Source organism: Erpetoichthys calabaricus, chromosome 11 (genome assembly GCF_900747795.2).
Source record: "Erpetoichthys calabaricus chromosome 11, fErpCal1.3, whole genome shotgun sequence".
Classification (NCBI taxonomy): Eukaryota; Metazoa; Chordata; class Cladistia; order Polypteriformes; family Polypteridae; genus Erpetoichthys; species Erpetoichthys calabaricus.
The window spans coordinates 75,905,300-75,931,949 of NC_041404.2; the positions used below are offsets into that span (position 1 = coordinate 75,905,300).

The window sequence follows — 26,650 nt, forward strand, 5'->3', positions numbered from 1 at the left end:
TCCTCTTCTGACATTTGAAGCTTATATTTAGACAATTCACTTTTGACAAGGTAAGAATTTAGAGCTTTCAAGGTATGGTCTACGTTTGACAATTAGTAGTTGCACTATTAGTGCTATTAGTACAGTGCACAACTACCATCAGGTTGTGGATTGAACTTTGACATTCTAGATGTTTGGACTTGATGACAAGAAGGTAATGAGGTCAAATGGGAATCAAAACATGCAAAATAATAAAATATAAGAACCCAGCAAACATAATAACAAAATCTTATCTCTTAATCACACACAATGAAAAATTTCTGGTACAGTAATATGATGTCTAAGGAAAAATGGCTTTCAAAAGAGCACTAGAAAGTTGCATATGTAAATTGGTAGTAGGATGAAGAATGTTACTTGGAACTGAACACAAGGAAACACCAAGACCTCCTTCATCTCATGCTCAGGATGGCGATCACATAAAATCAGTTGTGGCCATAGTGCTGGAAAAGCAAGTGGACTTGATGAATTTGAATGTTATTCAGCTAGCACCACCATATGCCAGTAATGGGGGCCTACTGGGCAGCAGTATGGTCTATTAAGTAGTCTCTAAAGTAAATATGTTAAAATGGTGGAAAACAGTGGCATAAAAGCACCATCCAATCAGAACAAGGCACTGAGAAGCTCTTTCTGTGGAAAGTAGCGAGTCCAGAATAGCTGATGCAGAGAACTGTTTGAAAAGGTATTGAGGGAAGTGCTTGTTACATACTTTGGGTAAGCTGACCAGTCGTCACATGACTTCTACTGTTTGTAGTTATGCCGCAAAGGTTTAGATGTTTATTATTTTTACCCATATGTGGTCTTTTTTTACAATCACTTATAATTAACTTTTTGTTAATAAAACCTCTCTTTTGATACTATTCTTCCTTGGGTATAATTTGTGTCTGAGGCCAGCTACAGTCTACACACATGTATATAATGTTAATTTAATAAGGGGAAATTACTTGCAACATCAAATGCAAGGTCAAACAATATGTAGGAGGGCTGACCCAACAAAAAAATAGTAATGGGCCTAAAGTAAGAGGATGAAAACTTTTTCAGTGCAGCAAAGAGGTAGAGTTGTATATTTTCTAACAAGGCAATTGTAAGATGAAGACCAATGCTGACACTGAACGAAGCATTTAACATTTCTTACTAAGCTGTCTACCATATACCACCCAAAGTTACTTTCAAACACAACATTGTGAAAAGCAGTGCAGAGTATCATCAGAGGTAATCTTATGACAGACATATTGCTCAGATCACATCATACATATATGAACTTCCCTAATTTATGAATTTGAACAAAACTGTCAAAAAACTGTAGCATATTAAAAACAAACCAATGGTGGGGTTTGTGCTTTGTAATCATATTTATATAGCATTTCTCAAACATTCTGCCAGTGGAATGAAGAAAAACATTTTCTTCAATATACAACAAGTTTTGACTTTGCTATGATAGCAAGTCTGAATAATTTTCCTGATGTGCTCTGGTCATTGACTGCTTATCAATGCAGAGGCTGTGGTCATAACCCAAGTAGTAATGCCCTCAGTTGTAAGCCATGTCTCCTAACTGTTAGATGGAAAGTGGGAATTTTCTTCAGGAGGAAGTTACTGCAGATAAGCTGCTTAAAGGTGAGGGGTCTTAAGGAGGATATTAAATCTTGGAAGTGCAGTGCTAACAGGGTAAACTATATATCAGTGTAGTTTGTGCAACTGAGATTTTAATATTTTTTCCGAACTTAGGAACCAATCCAGAACTATGTAGAGAAGGGAGTAAAATGATGACATCCATCTGACAAGTAGGAGAGGTGGCTAGGTACTGGAAGGAAGAGAGGAGGAAACAGAAAGACGATTAAATGGAAGGTGGGAAGAACGAGGCTAGATGTCACCTGTAATAGAAAGTGTAGTCGACAATTATTTAGTTTCACCGTGCCATTATTTGTTGCAGTTTTACTTATTAAAGGTTTGATTACTCTCCTACTTGACTCTTGCTGTTCAATTTAAGTACAATACTGTATATAACTGAATATCTTTATAACAAGAGAAAGGTCCTTTACCTCTGTGTCTAAATTAGGTTTAAGAAGTGGGGCGAAACCAATCCCTCTGACACTATAATCAGTACTTTTTTCATATTAACGGTAGTATGTTTGGTACTCACTCTAGGACATCCTTATTAAACTGCTGTCGGCTGCCAAGGAACTCCCCAATCATTTGCCGGCTAAGTCCCTTCCGTTCCAAAATGAAGCGTGCAATGCCCACAGGAGTGTCCGAAACAAAGCCACGTTCTATTAGATACTGGATTCCCTTTTCTGGCTTTCTGTTGAACAAAGAGAAAAAAATCAGATAGAAAGAAACTATTTAGGAATCATTACGAAGATAGGGATCTTAACTAGGATGGATACTACAGACAAATACGCAGATTCAGTCAAATTCTGGAAAAGATGGGTTCAACAGAAATAAAAACAGGTAAAGTCACACACTAAGAAATGTTTTATGAACAATTTTAGATCTCCCAAAATTATTGTGCCAATAAAAAGACATTCAAAGTGGAATGTGTATTAAAGTGCTCACAAGAGCTACAAGAGACAGACCATTAGTTATTTTGACTCTGCAAAGGACAATAAAACATTAAGAAGGGTTCTACCTCAGTTAGCATTAAGTATAAACTGACACAGTGTGAACTTGTGAGGAGACAACAATGGATAGACAACTGTGGTACAGAGGCATAGGGTTTCAGCATACATTACTTATAGTGATAATCTCCTATCTGTCTACACCACAGTTAGTTTCCAATGAGGAGGTTTGTTTTCCTACTGTAATCTCTTTTAAATACACTATGATCTCTTTTCTTTTGGGGTTTAGGAAGGCCCTCAGCAATATTTATTTGAAAGTCACTGTTATTCTATGGTCTATGTTAGAACCACACTAAAATGAATCTGACTTCGTTCACAGTCCCGCAACATATCCTGTGTGGCCTGCAATAGGCTGGAATTCTACCCAAGGTGAAGTTCTATCCTGTGTCTTTTGCCATTGAGGTTTATTATAGCTACCATCAATATAAGGAGAAGGCTGGCTAGATGGAATCTTAATACATAATTCGCCAACCTCCTCACTCACTCACTCACTCACTCACTCACTCACTCACTCACTCACTCACTCACTCACTCACTCACTCACTCACTCACTCACTCACTCACTCACTCACGTCCGTCCGAAGCCAAATGCGCAGTTGCCTTCTACGCACGTCCGAAGCCAAATGCGCAGTTGCCTTCTGCGCACGTCCGAAGCCAAATGCGCAGTTGCCTTCTGCGCACGTCCGAAGCCAAATGCGCAGTCGCCTTCTGCGCAGCTGCCCAAAAAACCTTACGAGACCGACATCGTGGCAGGCGGCGGATTTACGGCCGCAAAAATTCAAAGAGAAAGGCGACTTCGACTGACATCCAACCTCAATATCGCGGCAGGCGGCGGATTTACAGCCGCAAAAAATTCAAAGAGAAAGGCGACTTCGATTAAAGCTCTAGAGGCCTGAAAGGCGATTTCGACTACAGCTTGAGGCCTAATTACGCATTCTGATTCAATTACGCATTCATTCAATACACCTATATCAGGTTTGTGGTGCTTATACTTATTACTATTCCACTCATACCCGTTTCATCTTATGTTGTCGAAATGGGCTCTTTGTCTAGTATTAATATAAATGACAACATCAACCTTTCTGTGCGTGATTCTAGTTTTAGTTGATTGTTGGCTTGTGTCCAGTGCTGCTAGGCTAGTGTAAAGCAAACTGTGACCCTGAATTGGATTAAGCAGGTTTGAAAATGAATGGATGGATCACTCACACCACAGCTTATTTGCACTTTCCAGGCACTCCACAAGATATCAGGCCCTTTTGTTTTCCGTTTTCCTACATCCCCTAGATGGCCAATGATTGCACTCTGATATATTTTTGTACCTGAGACAATGCCATTGAGAAGTACTCCAGAGTTACAAAATCTTTCCCCCTTAAAAGTTTTACGTTCATATTTTTGACTAGATATGACTGAGCGGAAATTCACATGCTCAAACCAAAATGTTTCATATTCAATTACCAAGAAATGGCTGATTATACAGAAATGTGCAGTAGTTCTATATATACACGTAAACAAAATAGTAACATTAACTCTTCACAGTTCACTATGAGAAAATGGATGACAAATATATGTTTACATAGTATGCTATAACAAAATTAACTATGAAGAAATTCACACAAAATTTCAGTGCAAGTCTGGAGACACATGCTTGGGTGTTATCAGCATTAAATGAAAGGTAAAGAATTTTAAAGATGGAAGCACAGACATGGCCCATCATCCCTGTAGCGGTTGCCTTCCTCTACTTAAAACCACAACAATAAAACAAGAGATTATCACAGAGAACCCATTTAACAAACAGAGAAATTGTCAGATAGTGACTTCCTGCATGGCTGGAATGGTGCTTTGACACAAGTATACTTCTATAAAGGTAGCAAAAAATACACTTTGTGATTACATTTTGTGAGTAATGGAGTTTTCATAAAGTAGCAAACAAAAGTACAGTGATCCCTCGCTATATCGCGCTTCGCCTTTCGCGGCTTCACTCCATCGCGGATTTTATATGTAAGCATATTTAAATATATATCGCGGATTTTTTGCTGGTTCGCGGATTTCTGCGGACAATGGGTCTTTTAATTTCTTGTACATGCTTCCTCAGTTAGTTTGCCCAGTTGATTTCATACAAGGGACGCTATTGGCAGATGGCTGAGAAGCTAGATTGCTTACTTTTCTCTATCTCTCTCTTGCGCTGACTTTCTCTGATCCTGACGTAGGGGGATTGAGCAGGGGGGCTGTTCGCACACCTAGACGATACGGACGCTCGTCTAAAAATGCTGAAAGATTATCTTCACGTTGCTATCTTTTGTGCAGCTGCTTCCTGAAACGACATGCTGCACGGTGCTTCGCATACTTAAAAGCTCGAAGGGCACGTATTGATTTTTGACTGTTTGTTTTAATCTGTCTCTCTCTCTCTCTCTGCTCCTGACAGAGGGGGTGTGTGCTGCCGCCTTCAACAGCTTTGTGCCGCGGTGCTTCGCATACTTAAAAGCCAAACAGCCCTATTGATTTGTTTGCTTTTCTCTATCTATGTGACATTCTGTGCTCCTGACGCGCACTCCTTTGAAGAGGAAGATATGTTTGCATTCTTTTAATTGTGAGACAGAACTGTCATCTCTGTCTTGTCATGGAGCACAGTTTAAACTTTTGAAAAAGAGACAAATGTTTGTTTGCAGTGTTTGAATAACGTTCCTGTCTCTCTACAACCTCCTGTGTTTCTGCGCAAATCTGTGACCCAAGCATGACAATATAAAAATAACCATATAAACATATGGTTTCTACTTCGCGGATTTTCTTATTTCGTGGGTGGCTCTGGAACGCAACCCCAGCGATGGAGGAGGGATTACTGTATATAAATTTGATCTGACATGTAGCAAAATCCAATACATATATTTATTGAATTGTAAAATGAATATTTTTAGAATGATATGTATATGTGAGCAGATATCAGTTTTCAAAACAGTTACATGGATAAATTTTCAGTGAACTTAGGAGAACACACACATTTTTGAGAGGAAAGTGGAGTCCCTGAGAAAAAAACACACAGATACAAAGTCAGCATGCAAACTTCATACAGACAGAACTTAGGCTGGGCACTCTAGAGGTGTAAGGCATGAACGCTAGACAATTCACCAAACGTGTCAGCCATCTGCAAGTACATTAAAAAAAAAAGAAAAATCTGCTGTTTAGATACATATATACGGATGTCTCATATTAATTTTTTAGTGGAGGGGCTTTACTACAATAGGTCTTTCACATTTTATTTATTATATGCTGTCTGGAGATATTTCATTCATTTCTTTGTGGCAGGTCTGCTCCAGGTTTTTTGAAATGATTTTGCAAGTTTCACATTCTGTCACAGATTCTTAATCAGAGTAAAGTTAAGACGTTAACTGGCCAGTCTAGTATATTTGCCTTTTCTACTCAAACCATGCCATTATAAAGTTGGCCGTGTACTTTATATTGTTTTCTTGGGGAAGTGTGAATTTCAGCATCAGCTTACTTTTTTTTTATTATTATTTCCATCTAGATTTCCTCAAAGTATCTGTGTACAATTTGCATGGACAGTTTTCTTTCAATTTGGATCTTTTCCATTATCTACTAAAGAGAAATGTCACTGTACAATGATGCTACCAACACCACCATGATTCATTGCATTTGAGTTGTTTTGGATGCCACATATTACAAGATGAAATACAGGAAACCATTAATTTAAAAAATAACTTGATCAGCAATAAAGGCTGAAAGAAAAATGTTTTCTAGGCTCATATTCTCAATACAAGTTTTTGGTCAAAATGAAAACTCATAAAGAGAGACAGATAGAAATATTGTCCTTGTGCCAATACGTTAGGACAAAGGGGGGAGGGATTGCATAGTCAGATGTCTGCAAGCAAAATAACTGCCCCAGTTGTACCTATTATTCTCCAGGGTGGAATCAGGCTGTGACTAGAGCTGCTGCTGCAGAACAAAGCAGTGCCGTCAGGATAGGCAGTATTAGTCACAATGGCCTCTAATTTTGCCATCATCGTCTTTTCTGCCACTGCCTCCAGTGATTTCAGGTTCAGTCGCTGCAGCTGTAAAATTAATACAGCTCATGTAACATCATGCCTACAGTGAAGATGAGAGGTGGCAATATCGGGCTGTGTGTCAGAAGCAAATTAAGACAGACACAGCAAAGAACATTCTGATACATCACAAAAACCTAATTCAGCATGGAAAAATGGAGGCAGTAGTGAAAACTGCCCTTTCAGTTGTATAGTAATCCCACTACAGGGACAAAGCTATACAGGACAGTAAAATGTGATTGTACCCAAAGTCTAACAACGGAACTCTTAGTATCGGTTTAGCCCTCCTTACTTAGTCGCCACTGGTCATATGCCTTCAAGTAGTAGCATCTGAAATCACCATGGTAAACAGAAACAGATGGTTCTGTAAATGAAAAGATCAAAGACTGATCTGAAATGAATGTGTAGCTGAAATATGGTAAGAATAAACCTGAGGTGCTTAGTCAAAATTACTAAAAAACACTAAACCTGTCAAGAATTGGGGGCACATAGTTAATATCTTAGTCAATAAGTGATCCACCGAAACTAGAAAAACGGAGCAAATCTACAATGTGGAAAATGGGAAAAAATGTCCAAAAAGCATCCTAAGCTAGTAGAATCTTGTTCAAAGAGACTTTAAACCTTTATTGCAGAGCAGGGAGAAGATAGTTCATCATGCATGCTCTGAACATGTTTGCTTTTTTCTTTAGTAAATTTGATTAGATAAAACTAATTTCACTTACATGCTGTCTGAACAAAAATGTGACTGTACCATTTTAATTCAGTAAAATCTAAAAAATATGTTTCGGTCTGAGTTGTTTTGCAATGCAGCAAGGAGGCACTTTGAAGTGCATCTTCATATTTCTATTCCCGTTTAAATGTTCAGCCTGCACTTTTCTTCACACACTAATACATTTTTTATGAAACAGTTTGACAGTTTACATACTAAGTATTAAATGTTTTATGCACTTTTTAACCATAACACAAAGAACTATCAGTATGGATAGAGGAAGGGACAAAGATGATGATGAAGACATAAATGGGTATAGGGACAGAAGATAGCCTTGCACTCACTTGTTGAAAAGGTTGAGCCCAATGCGATATTGTCTTCTCTGCACCACATCATTGTTAAAAGCAGGGGAATCCCAGCTGTGCCGGCTCTCTCTCTGGTATGTCTGCTTGCCTAATGGGGGGAGAGGCTCCCGTAGGCTGTCCCGGGAAGAGGACCCTGAGCTGCAGTTGATGGTCTCGTTGGAGTTGGTGGTGCTGTTAAGAGAATCGTTGTCCCCATCAGAGCAGCAGGGTTCACTGCTGTTCATATTGTTGACATTGCTTAGGGTGCTGCTGCTGTTATTGCCAGGCCCTGAAGAGGAAACACCTGTATCCACAGAGCTAGATGGAGGATCTGGGTACTGGTGCTGATGATGGTGATGATGTGAACGTCCTTGTGTCCTGGTTTGCCCTTGAGGGGCAGAACGGCTAGCTGGACTGTGTTTCAGGGTGCCCTGAGGGGACCCTATTCCTGTGCAGCTGGACTCTTGCTCATACATAAGCTGTCGACTTAGTGACCCCCGATCTGATCGATCACTCATATCCACGGAACTGTCACTGGGTGGCTCTATTGTCAGCAGGGGTAAATGTGCTCCTCGCAAGCGGTAGTCCCGGCATTCCATGCATGGGGTACTGCGCCTACTGTTACTACCACCCCCTTCTGTGTCCCTGCTATCTTCCCTCCCTGCTCCTCCGCCAATCCCCCAGTATTCTGTGTCAGTGCTGCTTGGTGCCCGGTCCAGAGACAAAGGAGATGATGGTATTCCGTCCTCCATATACAGTGTGACATCGCTATAAGATGTGGCAGTGCTGTCCTCATGGTGCTGAACACCTCCCCCTCTGCGGCTACTGCGTGGATTGCTACTGCTCCAGATACTCCCATCCTCTCCAAAGTCCTCCACTCCACCTTCACCGCCACTGCCTCCTTCTCGTGAGTCTGAACGTGAGGGTCTGCAGGTCAGGGCATCGTCAATTGAGTCAGCAAGAGATTTTACCTGTTAAAAGTATTGCCAAATTTTAAGACAGCAGATAGTGGTAATGGAGAAACAACTGTCCACTAACCTACAATTTTCTTTCCTGACATGTGCTCATTTGTCTCCTAGTGTCCAAGGCTCTCCAAGATGTGGGGATCCTCCTTTCTTTCTTCTCTTTGTTCCACCCTTTGTCTACCAGTTATGTTACTGCCCTCCTTCCTATTGTACTCCTCTCAAACTTCAGTCCCATAACCAAATACTTTTTACCCTGCTAATATTATATAAATCATCCTGTCTGACTTTGCACCAGTAGGTGCATCTAGACAAATCCATTCCTATTTCCATTCCTGCTAGGAGGCCACCTTTACTCCACACTCTCTCACCCATCCACCCTGGAATAAAGACACTTACCTGTTTGGAGAAGCTGTCTTCTAAATCAGTGATCTCGTTACGATACTCAGAAGCACCTCCTACTGTGTTGTTGCTGGGGTCCAGCTCTGTGGTGTTGTTGCTATTGGAGGAAGTCTGGTGACTTGAATACTGTTGCCCTTGGCCTTGGATTTGCCCTTGAGTTTGTCCTTGTGCCTGGGCTTGCCCTCGGTTCTCTGCTGCTTCTCTGTCATCAAATGAGTACTGCATGTGCATATTGGAAAGGATGATACGGCGGGACATGCGACTCTCAGAGGCTGAGCTACGCAACCTCTCAAAGTTCTTGTTCATCCGGTATTGACGGAAAGCTGTCTGTATGGTCCGAGCTGCCCTGCGGCTCAGGAAGTAGCCACCGTACTTCCTTTCCAGCATCTCCACCTGCAAAGATTTACAGAGTTGGTAGACACAACAGAGTGCAAGTCAGCTGTTCACTGCTTCCACACAGTGTTGGAGATGAAGGAAAGATAGGGTATATAGAGAGCGGAGCAGGGCTATTAAGTTAGCTCCACTGAATGGAGGATGAGTTTGCAAGTTGGGTGTGCACTTGTTCATTGTATAAGGACATATCTCACTCACCTTCTTATCCTGCAGATCCGTTGAGAGCTCATAGCTGTCTGACAGAGCCTTTGACCTCTTGTTCTCCTCCTCTTCCTGCTTTCGTAGTGCCAGGCTGGCTGGTTGATGACGGCTTCTCTGAGACCAAGCCAAGCTGGCAGGAGGTGGCGGGGGATGATGTGGTGGGGGCACTGGAGGGCTGGTATCGTAGCGCTCACTGCGGTAAGTGGCCTGATTGCATGGGCTGTCCACAAAGCTGCCCGACTCGGTGCTTTGAGGTTCCCCCTCCACACTACAAAAAAGAGAGAGAGAGAGAAAAAAGAGTTCAGATAAGAGTGGATCACACTCTGATTGTAGCACAAAACATTCATGAGATTAGCTGTCAAGTAGCTGAGATGAAGTTTAACTTGTTCCTTCTGTTGAAGTCCATTAGATAAAACCAGAGGTCATGCACTGTAAGAGGCTTGTCATCCATTAAGAGTATTCATCCCATGCTTCAACGAAACATTGAGATCACCTGATTACATAGCCGTTACTCTTAGAGAGCCAATATAAGTGAGGTGGTGTGCTTCTTTCATTCCAGACTTACCATTCCACACAGTACTTTAATTTTTTAAATGCTAGCCTGCAATCACACAATATCACACAGCTATCAGAAAGACTAAAGATCACTGCAGTGAAGACTGTGAACACTGCTGGCATAACTGAAAAGTGGAACTACTCACATCCATCATTGTTGTCAGTTCTAAAAAGGTACTTTTAGAGGGCAAAATAAGGTATGTTTAAAGAACAAAATACCAAAAGCAAAGTCAATAATATGCAAGGATCACAGCAGAAAATAAAAAAGAGCCAAAATATAACCCAGACGTAGAACAAATCAGTCCTAACCATCAGTCAAATTCCTTTCCCTAACTAAATAATTTGTGCAAATCCTCTCAAAGATTTTTGTATTTGGCCTAAAGCTTGGACACAGGACCATATACAGTACATACATTCAGTGTAAATACTGACCAAAGCTGGTCAGTTGCATATCTACAACACTGCAAACAACAATGTAGCCCTGAACTGGAAATGTGAAAGAATGTACGGCACTGAAATAAAACAAATAGTAAGAACATACAAGTAAATAGGATAAAACCAAATAATAGTCTGAAACATACTAATTCATAACAATCTTAAATTATAATTAGTTTCCTAAACCTGGTTACACTTCATATAAATATAGTGCTTTTCACTCGAGCTCTCAGTTACCTGGTAAAGCCCCTATCATTCCACACTTTAGTGGTTGTAATCCACTTCTGCTGATCCTGACACAATTTGATACCTTGCATTCTCAGTAAAGACACCACAGCAGAAACAAACACTAGAAAAAAATCAATGGATACCCAAACATGTCAGTCAGTCAGTCATCGTCCAACCCGCTATATCCTAACACAGGGTCACGGGGGTCTGCTGGAGCCAATCCCAGCCAACACAGGGAGCAAGGCAAGAAACAAACCCTGGACAGGGCGCCAGCCCACCACAGGGCACACACACACCAGGGACAATTTAGGATCGCCAATGCACCTAATCTGCATGTCTTTGGACTGTGGGAGGAAACCGGACTACCCAAAGGAAACCACGCAGACACAGGGAGAACATGCAAACTCCACGCAGGGAGGACCTGGGAAGCGAACCCAGGTCTCCTTACTGTGAGGCAGCAGCACTACCACTGCGCCACCGTGCTGCCCCCAAATATGTTTATTCTTTTATTTTATATGGACCTGTTGCAGGACACACCATCTCAGGTGCCTTAGAAAGCATATAAAACAAAATACAGAGCAAAAAGCAGCCAAAAGCAGCTTGATAACATTTTAATACACAACTGTTATCTGCCAATTTGGAGAAAAATATCTAGGGATATGTGTGGTCCAACACTCAGCAAAAGTGAACTGATGTTTACACAGGAGTGTGTGCTTGGTGTGTGGGTGTGTTTGTGTGTGTGTCCTGCGGTGGGTTGGCACCCTGCCCGGGATTGTTTCCTGCCTTGTGCCCTGTGTTGGCTGGGATTGGCTCCAGAGTTAAAAGTGTTTCACAAAAAATAGAATCACCACGGGGGGAGTTCAGACTCAGTCACAACCAGTGAGAATCCATTTTCTCATTTGTCTACAACATACAGTTTTAGGCACTGGCACTAATACTCCTGGAAATTGGATTGGACTCTTAATATGATGGGGAAAAAGACAGTTGCTGATGAAAATGTTTGTGCAAACAGATGCTGGTTACTGCCTAATGTTAAATTAAAAGACATCTATAGATTCTATCCAAGGGTCAAAGGCAAACTGCCAGTTTTGCTGCGGACATTAAACTATTTGGCAGTTGGTCTCTTATGGTTTATAGCATGTCCAACAACCTTCTGGCATATTTATGTGCAGGAAATGGTTTTTACTTAGTAGTTTAACATTCTTACAACATTGGCACCTTATAGTGTATTACATATTTTTACTTTATTTTCTCTTTCCAAACACAAAGTACTGTGAAAAAATATCCTTAATATTCATTTGAGAAGAACTACGATATACAGGTCTTCACTGAAACTGTTCTCAATCAGCATCTTAAGGATTTTTGTAAACATGACTGTTCTGTTGAAGGCATCTGCTATAATTCACAGAACTGTATTCTACCAGCTGATTTAGGGTAAGTTGCTGCTATGTGCCCGAAGCCATACAGAAAGGTACCAGCAATCCTAAAGTGAATGTCAGTTAGAAAATAGATAGGGATAGATTGGACACATAGGTTGATGTATTTTGCCATTGGGAAAAGCTGTAATAATAACCCATCTAAACAGTGGCCAGTTTTGATGAACCGACACAAGTGTCCTACTGAGCAGCTGCTCACTAGCTGCTATTCTCTTTGGGCTTCCTGCCCACCATCTAATTTGATAACACTCATAATTTGATTCAAGGTAGTAGGCAGCAACAGAAACAAGGCCGGAATCCACCCTATGCTAGTATGTTGTGTTGTCTGGTGCTTCTCATTTCAGGGTCTGAGTGTCACAGAGGTAAACTGGAATTGCCAGCGGTGAACCACTTGTTCTGACTGCACCTGCTCCTTTGATACAATCTGCTGCTTCTTCTTCTTTTGCAATGATTATGGTAATAACGAAATGTGAGCAAGTCTGACCAAAAAAACAAAAAAAGTTCCAGGGATGGTAAAATGTGAGACTTGGTCACGGCTTCACTGGTGAAATCATGTGTTTTATATGTAAGAGGTGCTTGTATTTTACGTGATTTTGTACAAAAAAAACAAACCAACTATTAAAGCAAACCTCAAAAATGAAAAAGCAGATCAAAAATGTCATGATATAATTTAAGAAAAAGGTAGATGGGATTAAATTAGCAGTACAATGATAAAATTAGAACATTAAAAAATGAAGGCATAAAATCAACTTAAACTGAAAGCAAGAAAAAAAGAGCACAGTAGTTAGTCTTGTTGCTTAACAGGAGCAGGGACCTGGGATTTAGTTTCTAGCTCAGTGATCGACTGTGTGGGGTTTTCTTAGTATTCCCTTTTACCCTTTCATTCCAAAGATATGCATGTTGTGTTAATTGGTGATGCTTAATGGGCCTGGGATGAGTGATGGTAGGTACATAGACATTTCATCTACAGTCGACTCCTGAAAGAGGATCCAATTCTCCTGTAAAGGAATAACTATGAACATAAAACAGATGAATGAACAAACAAAATGAATTTCCAAAATGTTCAAGGTTTCAAGAAAAATATGTTGCTAGTTCTGTAACTTTGCTGTTTTACTTTCTTTGCCAAGCAAGAATGATGGAACCACATTTGCTGTATTGAATTGTGTTATTCTCAGAACTATGAGAGCTGCCTTTACGTCTGTCTCCTCACTTCCCAGTATCTGAAATTGTTTATATATATATAATAAAATCCACTGGATATTTTATATCTTCAAGACTTCCACATGTTAAAAAAGAGTTTATCTGATGATATTACTCCTAACTGTATCAATCAATTGGTCTGTATCTGTCTTTCCTGACTGGCATTATTCTGGATCGCCACACTTCACCTTGTGCATTGTTATCCCATATGGTCGATGATTTCTTTGGAATAAGCTCAGCTGGGTTACATGAGCCACTCTGACACCAAGAAAACAATGGTAAACACAAGTCCAGGCCTTGCTCCCAGAGTGTGTCCTGGTATTCTCGTACTAGGAGGTGAGGTTGATAAATGGAAGTGGTTCAATTTATAGTGAATAATTTTTATATTTCTTTTTGTCTGGCCCTTCTCCTTAAAGCAATTTATTATCATCGGTTATTCTACCAGGAGTACCAGATCTCCCATAAAACTGCTTAAAGGCTGATTGAGCCATTAACCATAGGAAAAACTAGTGGACACCATAAGGGAAATGGTCAAGATAAAAAGAAATCTTCTGTATAGTCTTAGCACAACAGTCTCTGGATATGATTGAGATGTCCCAATAGGTCAAGAAGGTGACAACTGTGACAATGACCAAAGCATCAGTTAAAACAAATTATGCTATTTCATTTACAGTAAGTCATTTACTAACTGTTTTAATGAGGTAAAACGACTTGTCATTAAATTTAGAAAACACACAGCTGGTGATCACTTAGGAAAACGCAAGGTAAGGCTGACAATTAAAAATTCAGAGTACTCAACATTTAATTTGGTACATCACAGCTGCCTCATAGCTCCATAGTTGTGGATTTAAATCCTATCCCAGGCACTTGCTGTCTGTACAGTCTCCAGGTGTCTCTATGGCTTTTCTATGCATATTACAGTTACTTACCACATCTCAGACATGCACCAATTAATTTAACTGCTAACTCTAACTAATGCTGTGTTCGTGAAGGTGCCCTGTTGATGGACTGGTGTCCTGTCCAGGGTTGCTTCCTACCATGTCTTGCTCATTAGATAAGATCTTTGCCCAGTGACCCCAAAAATGTATTAATTGGACTTGAAAATAGATGGATGTATGGCCAAAATTTAGATGTTATCTTAGACGTTTATTTAACTTTTAGTTGTATTATTTCTTGATCTGTTTTGTTTAAAAATATTATAAAACTGAAATTGCTCCTTAATATATAGGATACAGAAGAGCAAGTTTGTTCATTTCTATTAATCAAATGTTTCTGTTATAAAACTTTATTCTCAGACTGATCAAATAGTTAGAATGGAATCTTACAGTTACTTAAAAACTTGATAGCAATGATCATAACTAGAACTAAAAAAACTGATTTGGCCAGCACATGACTTGCAACATAAGTACAGTATATGAGGCAAATTTGCCAAAATGTATGCCAGACGCAATACAAGTATACAGTTTGAAAAAATGTAACTTTAATAACTAGGCCTGGGTAAAAATATTGATTTTCTGATTTATTGTTATTTTTTTGTTTAAATGATTTGATATTGATTCTTAAAGTCTCAAGATCGATCTCATGAATCTCTGTCCTGCTGTATTGTCCTCACAGGTGGCGCAGTGGTAGTGCTGCTGCTTTGCAGTAAGGAGACTGTGGAAAATTGTGGGTTCGGTTCCTCCCTGTGTGGATAGCGCTTTGAGTACTGAGAAAAGCGCTATATAAATGTAATAAATTATTATTATTACTATGTATAGATTTTTGGTTGTCTTTGTTTTTGCCATCCGATCCAGTAGATGGCGCTAATGTGCCTGTTAGGGCTTTCTATGTAAAAAGCACTTTACTACTTCACATAAATGGGTGTGTCCTATTTAACGGAAATTAGTGTCTTAGACGCTTAAATCAGATTTGTGGACTTACTATGGATTCAAACAGTGTGTTGGTAAAGAACGACTGGATAAAAGCAAAGCCGCATGTAAGCTGTGCAGCTCAGACATTAATTATTGTTGTAATACAACAAACTTTAGAAATCATCCATCCTGATGTCACCTATAAATGTAATCTCAGTCGTCAAAAAATGAATAAAGTATATGCCATTGCATTGTATTAAAACGAGGAAAACCCGAGTTTGTGTGGACTCTGATGTGGAAATACATATGTTAATTGAATTATGGTAAATTTTTGAATGAGTGCAGTCCTTTGAAAAAAATTTTTTTTTTTTGAAGAACAGTGATATTTTGTTCCACATCTTCTAAATACTGAGGTCAACTGTTCATTACTAATTAAGTATTTCTTAAATGTCATTCCATGCTTATGCATATGTTATAAAATCACTTTGCAGACACCCTTCAAATAAAATGCTACTGAAATTTGTCACATTATATTAATGGTTAAGTAATTTCTAAAAAAGCCACCACTTCAAATATATCAGTGTACTCTAATTCAGTCAAGATAAAATCGGAATAGAATTGAATCAGAACATCAGTGCTGATACCCAACCCTATTAATACTGTAGCTCAAAGCTTGAGCTTTGAATTGAACTCAAAATTCACCAAAGTTTATCATACAAAGTCCAAAATGCATATGCAAATTTTTGAGAACTTCTGTGCAGCAGTTTATAGAGCTACAAAACGAATCAATGTCATCAATAATAATCAATGAGAAAAAAGTTACCAATAAATTTTATTATTGATTTGTTGACTTGTTGTATATTATGTACATTACATTTTGAGGTATTACAGGGATGGAGAATATAAAGCTGCTTTGAAAGTGTTAAGCTTGCTGCATTCTAATTTTTTCCAACGTACACATTATTAAAGAATGAGAGGACTGTGCAAAGAGTGAAACTTTTTCATCTTTTTATAATAGCCTTGCACTTTTGTGAAAACACTGGATTCTACTAAACTCCTGATTAATTGAAAAAATAATCAAAACAATTGAAAAATATGATAGGTGCAACTTTAGTGGTCTTGCTGTTGTTGGTATAGGTAGCAAACAAAAAGAACCTCAAAAGATCAAGACTGAAGAGTTGAATTTCATCTAAAATCTGATCAGCCATTAAGACTAATATTTAGAAATTGTCCATAAAATTTCATAATAATCGGTCTGTTTATTCACAAGTTAGTGTTCAAAAATGTTTACCTCAAGCACACAGACATGCACATATTTCCAAAAATGTTCATAACATTTTTTAGGCATATCAAAACATGTTTTCCATTGAAAACTGGAATGCAATTTTCAGGGTATTTAACCAAGAATAAATAAAACTATATATGGGACAGGGTGGCGCAGTGGTAGCGCTGCTGCCTCGCAGTTAGGAGACCCGGGTTCGCTTCCCGGGTCCTCCCTGCATGGAGTTTGCATGTTCTCCCCGTGTCTGCATGGGTTTCCTCCGGGCGCTCTAGTTTCCTCCCACAGTCCAAAGGTTAGGTGGATTGGCAATTCTAAATTGGCCCTAGTGTGTGCTTGGTGTGTGGGTGTGTTTGTGTGTGTCCTGCGGTGGGTTGGCACCCTGCCTGGGATTGGTTCCTGCCTTGTGCCCTGTGTTGGCTGGGATTGGCTCCAGCAGACCCCCGTGACCCTGTGTTCGGATTCAGCGGGTTGGAAAATGGATGGATGGATGGATGGGATGACAATCAGGTGTGAGTGGGCACCCTGTGTTATTTAAAGAACAGGGATCTATCAAAGTCTGCTCTTCACAACACGTTTGTGGAAGTGTATCATGCAACGAACAAAGGAGACCTCAGAAAAAGAGCTGTTGATGCTCATCAGGCTGGAAAAGGTTACAAAACCATCTCTAAAGAGTTTGGACTCCACCAATCCACAGTCAGACAGATTGTGTACAAATGGAGGAAATTCAAGACCATTGTTACCCTCCCCAGGAGGGGTCGACCAACAAAGATCACTCCAAGAGCAAGGCGTGTAATAGTCAGCGAGGTCACAAAGGACCCCAGGGTAACTTCTAAGCAACTGAAGGCCACTCTCACATTGGCTAATGTTCATGTTCATGAGTCCACCATCAGGAGAACACTGAACAACAATGGTATGCATGGCAGGGTTGTAAGGAGAAAGCCACTGCTCTCCAAAAAAAACATTGCTGCTCGTCTGCAGTTTGCTAAAGATCACATGGACAACCCAGAAGGCTATTGGAAGAATGTTTTGTGGACAGATGAGACCAAAATAGAACTTTTTGGCTTAAATGAAAAGTGTTATGTTTGGAGAAAGGAAAACACTGCATTCCAGCATAAGAACCTTATCCCATCTGTGAAACATGGAGGTGGTAGTAGCATGGTTTGGGCCTGTTTTGCTGCATCTGGGCCAGGATGGCTTGCCTTCATTGATGGAACAATGAATTCTGAATTATATCAGAGAATTCTAAAGGAAAATGTCAGGACATCTGTCGATGAACTGAATCTCAAGAGAAGGTGGGTCATGCAGCAAGACAACGACCCTAAGCACACAAGTCGTTCTACCAAAGAATGGTTAAAGAAGAATAAAGTTAATGTTTTGGAATGGCCAAGTCAAAGTCCTGACCTTAATCGAATCGAAATGTTGTGGAAGGACCTGACGCGAGCAGTTAATGTGAGGAAACCCACCAACATCCCAGAGTTGAAGCTGTTCTGTACGGAGGAATGGGCTAAAATTCCTCCAAGCCGGTGTGCAGGACTGGTCAACAGTTACCGGAAACATTTAGTTGCAGTTATTGTTGCAAAGGGGGGCCACACCAGATACTGAAAGCAAAGGTTCACATACTTTTGCCACTCACAAATATGTAATATTCGATCATTTTCCTTAATAAATAAATGACCAAGTATAATATTTTTGTCTCATTTGTTTAACTGGTTTCTCTTTATCTACTTTTAGGACTTGAGTGAAAATCTGATAATGTTTTAGGTCATATTTATGCAGAAATATAGAAAATTCTAAATGGTTCACTAAATTTTCAAGCACAACTGTGTATGTTTGTATTCAGCATTATGTTTATGAGTTTTAACTATTGTACATGAGTATATGCATGTAGGATTCCAGACTGAACTAAAATGAATAAAACCAAATGTCACACAAACACTGTATGAGATGAAAAAACTGACAGTTCTCCTGAAGAGGCTTTATGCCATTCATGACAGCAGTGACCCAATACTACCTGGCAGAGAAATGCATACAGTAAAACTCTAACAACATGTTCAAACACCTACCTCCTCATAAACATATTCATTTCAAGAAGTTCTAGTATGATTAAATTTGTGTGTAACTTCTTTCATTTCCTGTAATTAGGATTCTGATGCTTGCAAAAGACAGATAAAACTGTAAAGGTTATTTAGATGAAATCAGATACTCCAATTAGAAATAATGATCTTATGAAATGAGAAGGGCGTAAATGGTAGCAGAGGCCAAAACAAGCAAATTAAGAACAATAACATTTAAAAATAACAACAAATTTCCATTCAATCCAAAACATGCAGTACCTTAATATATTATTTGTTAACTAACAAAATCTAATCAGGATTTACAGTAGCCATAGTGCTACATAGATGTCCTCAGCTTTACTAAAGTGTTGCAAAAAAGAAATAATAAAATGATTTACTCCTTCCTCCCTTAGACATCCGTGTCACATCTACAGTAAAATGTACAGGAAATGTACAAAGGAAACAAAAAATGGCAACACATAAGCAAAAACCAAATAAATATTACTATAGAGAAATGTAGCAAAGACTGTAAACATTGTTTCTGAACTACTAGTTAAGATTTTGAATATTGGTTTCAATAAAGAAAATGGTTTAATCTGAACAGCATTCACGTAACTGTTTTTGTAGTTAAGATATTCAGATATTCAGGACAGGCACCTTATGTAGAGTGTCAGTATACTCTGCTTTCTACAACCCTGAATCTGGCTGAGCATATTTAAAAATTGATGATTTAATGTTTTATTAGGTTGAAAATTTTATGAGCTCTTTGCTTGTACTGACCATTTTTTGAGCTACAGAGCTTTTTCTGCTACTCTGTATTTGAAGTATCCCACATACCCTATGTATTTAAAACATTCCTGCTTATACATTGCTTAGCCTGCAGAACAAATTACTGTTTACACTATCTGTTTGGCTCATCATGGAATGCATGGAATAAAGTTGGTGTTAAAAAAGCAACGTGGCCTTGGGAGATTTCAGTAAAACACCAGTCTGTGCACACCTACACAAAATGGTTCATGTGCCTCCCGCGCCAGCAGCAGTAACAGCATGACTAATCTGTAACAAACAGGACTCTCTCATCCTGAATTTCAGCAGAAGTTCACAAAGCTCTAAATGCCCAAGAAGTAGCTACTGTAATTGAACTGTTTAAATTTTATCTGTATAATATGACCTGCTGAACTGATTCTGTATATGGAAACCTGTATGCATTACAGACTATGTACATGATCTGTTGACTGGGGTGAATTTTAAACTCCTAGCTAAATAATTGTGCAGAAGCAAGTTAGATCTAATAAAAAAACAACATAGGCTAGACAATAACAGTGATGGTTCTGATCTCTTAAGGGACATTGATGATGTAATCAGATAAATTATAGAATACAAAAGATGGCAACGGAAAATTCAAAGAAAATCAAAAGATGTTATTATGCATGGTGGCAATAAAATGACATAAAATAAATGCACATATTTATATATATATATATATGAATTATACACATATATATTGTTACACATGTGCACATGGGAACATGGAAGGCAGCTTAGAGGCTTCAATAATTATATTCGCCTGCTGGACCAGGGGCTGGCACTGTCATCTATACTTTATCCTTTTTTTAAATCTGCAGACCAATAGAAGAAACCTCCACTGGATGTTGTCACTTCCGGTTCCCTTGGCTCCACCCCTTCCTGTCACCCCTCTAGTAATCTACCACCTTTGTGCTGTGTATTCAGTTCATTCATGAGCTCCACCTATAAAGACCTAATTTGCTATTTGTTTTCAACTTCTTTTCAAGTAGGTTACCGCGGTGGTACACCCCAACTCTTCGCAGATATTTACCTCTGTTTAACTCTGTTACTCCACAATGGTTATATATTTATAGTATATATATATATATATATATATATATATATATATATATCAACAACACTATTTATTTATATGGCACCTTTTATACAAACAATGTAGCTCAAAGTGCTTTAGAAGATGTCAAAGAGAAAGTCACAAGAAAAGAAAAATGTAAGATTAGGCAATAATATTAAAGAATAAGTCTTTCTATTATTAAAATAAATCTTGGAAGGAGACAAGATGTGATTTTCTCAGAGAGACACTTTCACATCCCGCTAGACGAGTCTTTGTGCCAAGAGATTTAACCATGCCTGGGGCCGGAAATAAAACAAAGATTAGATGACAAAGTAGAACGTTCTAAAAAATTCAAAAATGATGGCGCAGTACACATGCAGAGCAGGTTAGAGATAACGGAAGTACGAAAATTCAAGAGGCTCAAAAAAAGGAAATTATTACTCGGTGAAATAATGGAACAGTGAAAAGAGATCAAATATATTGTTCGGATTTAAACTTTAAGTTGGAGACTTGTAGGTCGTATAATTCGTGTTGCCATCAGGGTAAAAAAAAGCAGTGTTTCTTCCCAATGAAGAGACGTACCCGTGAGAATTAGAAGATTTGTTGTTTGGTGAAAGTGAAATCCCGCGAGAGAAATCATTTCTCATTTGTGTGAATACTATTGTCAGACACATTTCTTGTAGAGAGAAAGAAACGATATTCACTCACGGGCAGTTATACGTTGCGTTGTCACGATGTAATTCCAAACACGTAATCAAAATTCAATGTGATATTGATGAAAAGGTAAAAGTGAAAAGAAACTGAATATATGGACATAGAAGTGTGCTGTGCAAGATGGCATGGCAGCAGCAGCAAGCCAGCAGCTGATTGAGCAAAGAGGAGGTAAAAAAAAAAACTATTTGTTTCAGTAGCGCAGGCCGGAGGGTGTGGAGCCCCCTAGTAACAAAGAAAAAACAAATAAATCTATACGATCTTAAAACAAAAATAAATATCAAGCTGAAGAGTAGCATCTGTATATACAATATCATGATGTAACAGTTATAAAGATGAGTCTGGTAATAAGATCAGACAGATGGGAGGACAGGAAAAAAAAAAACCCCAAGTTAAGCTGGAGAAAAAAAAATCGGCAGGAGTCTCAAGGCCAAAAGACCACCCAGCCCCACTGGGCATTCTACCAAACATAAATGGTCATAAATTAATCCTCTTCATTTCCAGATTTCATATGAGAGGATTCGATAAAGTCGGTATCGTGAACAGCTGAGGCACCCACCTTCATTCCAGCATCATCTACCATAGAAGAACCGGAAGAGACAGCACAGAAAAGTAGAGATTAACAAAGATTGCAAATCCCTCAAGAATATGATAATTCTATACTCATATAGTCTATTAGGAGTACAACTAAAATGTAGCTATAAAAAAGCCAAATTAAGATAATGGGTTTTTAGCAGTTTATTAAAATGAATTTCTATTGATAAAGTTTTCCAGATTTTAGGTGCATAACAGCAAAAGACCGCCTCACCACTTCTTTCAAGCTTTTGACAATATAATGTCTTTTGACATTATAAGCAGACGACCATAAGAAGATCTAAGGTTACGACTTGGAGACAGGCATTCCAAAATATAGGAAGGGGCAAGAATATTTAAGGCTTTATATGCCATTACTAGTATTTTAACGTCAATTCTAAATGACACGGGTGACCAATGTAACGATACAAAAACTGGTGAGATGTGCTCAGATTTTCTTTTCCTTGTTAAGATTCTGGCTGCTGCATTCAGGACTAATTGCAGCCAATTGATTCTTAGATAGTCCTGTTAGGAGTGCATTATAGTAATCTATCCATCCATCCATTTTCCAACCCGCTGAATCCGAACACAGGGGTCTGCTGGAGCCAATCCCAGCCAACACAGGGCACAAGGCAGGAACCAATCCCAGGCAGGGTGTCAACCCACCGCAGGACACATACACACAAACACACCCACACACCAAGCACACACTAGGGCCAATTTAGAATCGCCAATCCACCTAACCTGCATGTCTTTGGACTCTGGGAGGAAACCAGAGCGCCCGGAAGAAACCCACGCAGACACGGGGAAAACATGCAAACTCCACGCAGGGAGGACCCAGGAAGCGAACCCGGGTCTCCTAACTGTAAGGTAGCTGCGCTAGTCAACTAAAAATAAAAGTGTGCAGCATCTTTTAATGTTATAAGAGGTCTAACTTTTGCTATATTCCTTGAGTGAAAAAATGCAGTTCTAGTAATCTGGTAAATATGTTTAGGTCTGAGTCCAAGATTATCCCTAATTTCTTTACCTCCGCCTTGACTTTTAAACCTAAGGAATCAGGTTTATTTCTAATACCCTTGCTATTTCCATATTTGCTAATCACTAATATTTCTGTTTTCTCTATATATAGTTTGAGAAAGTTACTACTCATCCATTTGGAAATACTGCCGAGACCATGGATCAGACAGCCAAGAGTATCAGGGTCATCAGGCGCATCAGGCAATAAATAAAACTGTATGTCATCTGCAAAACTGTGGCAGCTCATGTTGTGTTTTGAGATAATTTGACCTAATGGAAACATATAGATTAAAAAAGCAGCAAACCCAGAATAGATCCATGTGGTACACCATATACAATAGCATTGATCTCTGACGTACAATCACCAAAACTAACCAATTTTCTACCTGTTAAATAAGACTGAAACCAATTCAAGATGCTGCCAGAGAAGCTCACCCATTGTCTAAGGTGATTTATAAGAATACTTTGGTCTATGGTGTCAAATGCTGCAATCAAGCTTAAGAGAACAAGAACAGACATACGGCCTCTATCTGCATTAACCTGCAAATCAATTACTACTGTAACTGTTCTACGATTTGTTCTAAAACCTGACTGAAATTTGTCAAGAATAGAATGTTTAATCAAATAATCATTTAGCTCCTTAAAAACAGCCTTTTCTAGACTTTTAACAAAGGCAGATTCGAAATTATTGTAAAGTTATCAATGACAGAGGAGTCTAGACTATTTTTCTTGAGCAAGGGTTTAACAACTGCTGTCTTTAGACAGTCAGGGAAGACCCCAGTTCAAATGATGAGTTCACTATGTCAAGTACACTATCAATTAGCACATCAGGGACTTTTTCAAAAAAGCCTGTTGGTATTGGGTCAAGGGCACAGGTGGAGGGTTTCAGCTGAGAAATTATTCTATGTATTTTGGGTACATCTATTTCAGTAAAAAACTTTAACTCACTTAACTATATTATTTCTAATATGGTTTATTTTGTGTTTAAAAAATATAGTAAAAGCCTCCCAAGTTTCACTAGTAGTTTTTAGAAGGCATTCTATTGAGTGAACTGGGTTTAGAAGACAATCAGTAGTTGTGAGTAAACCTCTTGGATTACCAGTATTATCATTTATAATTTTAGAGAAATAAGAATGCCTCTCAAGGTGGACTGTGTTGTTATATTCAGTTATTTTTGCCATCAATATTTCATAGTGGACTATAAGTTTAGTTTTTCTCCATTTATGCTCAGCTTTCTGGCATGGTCTCTTTAAATCAGACATTCTTTAGATCTTCCAAGGTATGATAGTGCTGGAGGATTTCTTAACTGTTACTGCTATGTCAGCAGTAACTCTCACCTTAGCATTAAAATTTTCCATCTTGCTAGTTACATTATTAACATTATTGAGGTCAATCATTGAAGCACTATAATCAGACTGATTGTTTAGAAAATCAGCAAATATTGAAGTTGCAGTTGTATAAAAATAACATTTTTTAGCAATATGCTTCTCATTAGTTGTAGTTATCAGAATTTCTATATCAATTAATATGCAAAAACAGACCAATATACCAATATCTGCGACCTGCCTCAAGTGAACTTTTAATCCTTTTGAAATCACTAAATCCATCAAGTGCCCTCCCTTATGTGTAAGCTGGCTGACTAGCTAAGATCAAAACAGGGCAGTACGTTAATGACATCTCTTGCTTTCGGGTAACATTGGTTATACACATATAAACTGAAATTCCCTACAATTGGGAACTTGTCAGAGCTAGTCATTATTATAGATAAGTCAGAGAATTCCTCAATAAAAGACACATTATATTTTGGAGGTCTATAAACCATCAATACAAGACACTGCAACCCTCCTTGAATAACTACGGCAAGATACTTGAAAAATGCAAACGTACTAAAACCGACATCTTTACAGTTTAATTGGCTTGAGTAAATACTTGCTAAACCGACACCTTTTTTGCCTTGCTGAACCAAATGAACAAAACTATAATTTGGACAGAGGTGCTGTTTCAGTTGACACTGCCACACCATCTGAGCTGAGCCACGTTTCACTTAATGGAAGAAAGTCTATTTTCCTATCACTGATAAAAGTTTTAATGTAAAAAGATTTTGTTGGTTAATGCTGTAATGCTTTAGTAAAGCAACATTTTAAGGTAGCGTTGCCCGCTCGCAATTAGGAGACCCAGGTTTGCTTCCCAGGTCCTTCCTGCGTGGAGTTTGCATGTTCTCCCCGTGTCTGCGTTGTTTTCCTCCGGGTACTCCAGTTTCCTCCGACAGTCCAAAGACATGCAAGTTAGGTGGATTGGCGATTTTAAATTGTCCCTAGTGTGTGCTTGCTGTGTGGGTGTGTGTGCATGCACCCTGCGGTGGGCTGGTGCCCTGCTCAGGGTTTGTTTCCTGCCTTGCGCCCTGTGTTGGCTGGGATTGGCTCCAGCAGACCCCCATGACCCTGTAGTTAGAAAGTAGCGGGTTGGATAATGGATGGATGGACATTTAAGGTCTTGGAAGAGCAGAGCTGAATGGGAGTGTTACAGCAGCTGGAAATGGTAATTAAGTTTTTTGATTTTATTGTCACTTTGTTTGGATTTTTTATTTAATCTATAATCTGTTATAGTCTATAGTTCTAATACAGAACAATTCTATAGGTGAAACGGTAAATAAATTATTCACATTTATACCGCTTTGTCCAGGTTTTTTAGTTTGACGATGGTTCGTTGTTATAGTGCTAATACAGGTGAGCTCACTACAGAATTACAGTATCATATCCTAACACTACATTACAGTAAACATTAGGACTAAAATGACATAGTTAAGAAAAACAGATTACCTTTGAGATACTGACAGAGAGGACCCAGGCACTGAACCTGTTTTGATGCAGGACATGAAATTTGTAGAAAACTAGTCTCTCCTAGAAGAGGTCCCAGTTATCAACGAAGCACATGATTTACCTTCTACAGAAGGTTCTCATCCATGTGTTTAGAGCCAGGAGTTTTCATCTGATCTACAGAGCATTGAAAGTGGACTTGGTACAACATTTCTCGCAGCTGGGGTTCTCTCTTTCGTGGCCTGAACGGGGGATGTGAAGTCCATCTTAAGGAGTTGATATCAAATGTCGTTGACATCCTCATGATTACAATTATCCCAATAGTCCTGCTCTTGCGCTTCTCAAGGACTGTTGGGACTCTTCTTTCTACATCTTTAACTTGTGCATCCGGGAAACATGATAGAAATGTTTTACGGTCATGTAACCATAAGTTGAGGTGCCGAAAGATCAAGTCTCCTATAAAGACCACACACATCACCATTGTCTACAGGAATGGCAGGGGAAAGGAAAGGGTTGAAGCGGTTGTGTTTTGCAATGCAAAATTGATGAAGTAGAGATGACTTGGGCTTGGGCCCCTGCTTCCGTTGTTCCTAGGTTCCGTCAGCGTCGTCATCTGGATCAGGAGCAAGTATAAAGCTGACTCGGCCCAGAGTGTAAACAGCATGACACAGAGTAGAGGTAGCCGAATCGACCCAGGAAATCAATAAAGTCTGTAAGAGGCAAGCTTCCTGATCCCTTAGATGCTTTTATCTGACAAGGAACTGTTGAATCTGCATCTCTAAGGATTCCAGTTCTTCAGCAACATGTTGAAGCTCGTGATCAGCCATCTTGAAACTGATGTCACACATACTGTATAATGAAGAGCTGACTGACTCATTCACTCATCAACAAAAACACTATTTCCTGTTTAGCTAA

The 26,650-nt window shown here is 39.1% G+C and overlaps 1 protein-coding gene across 7 annotated transcripts in view; it reads right to left on the minus strand.

The window, feature by feature from the left end:
- iqsec2b (IQ motif and Sec7 domain ArfGEF 2b) overlaps nucleotides 1-26,650 on the minus strand; it is a 398,254-nt gene that overhangs the window by 27,681 nt on the left and 343,923 nt on the right. For all 7 annotated transcript variants that reach the window (XM_051933790.1, XM_028813376.2, XM_028813377.2 and 4 more), the window contains 4 exons: nucleotides 9,715-9,985; nucleotides 9,121-9,516; nucleotides 7,760-8,730; nucleotides 2,177-2,335 (listed from right to left, as the gene is read on the minus strand). In XM_051933790.1, the coding sequence (XP_051789750.1) occupies nucleotides 2,177-2,335; nucleotides 7,760-8,730; nucleotides 9,121-9,516; nucleotides 9,715-9,985 (1,797 nt within the window). The remainder of the gene's footprint in view (nucleotides 1-2,176; nucleotides 2,336-7,759; nucleotides 8,731-9,120; nucleotides 9,517-9,714; nucleotides 9,986-26,650) is intronic.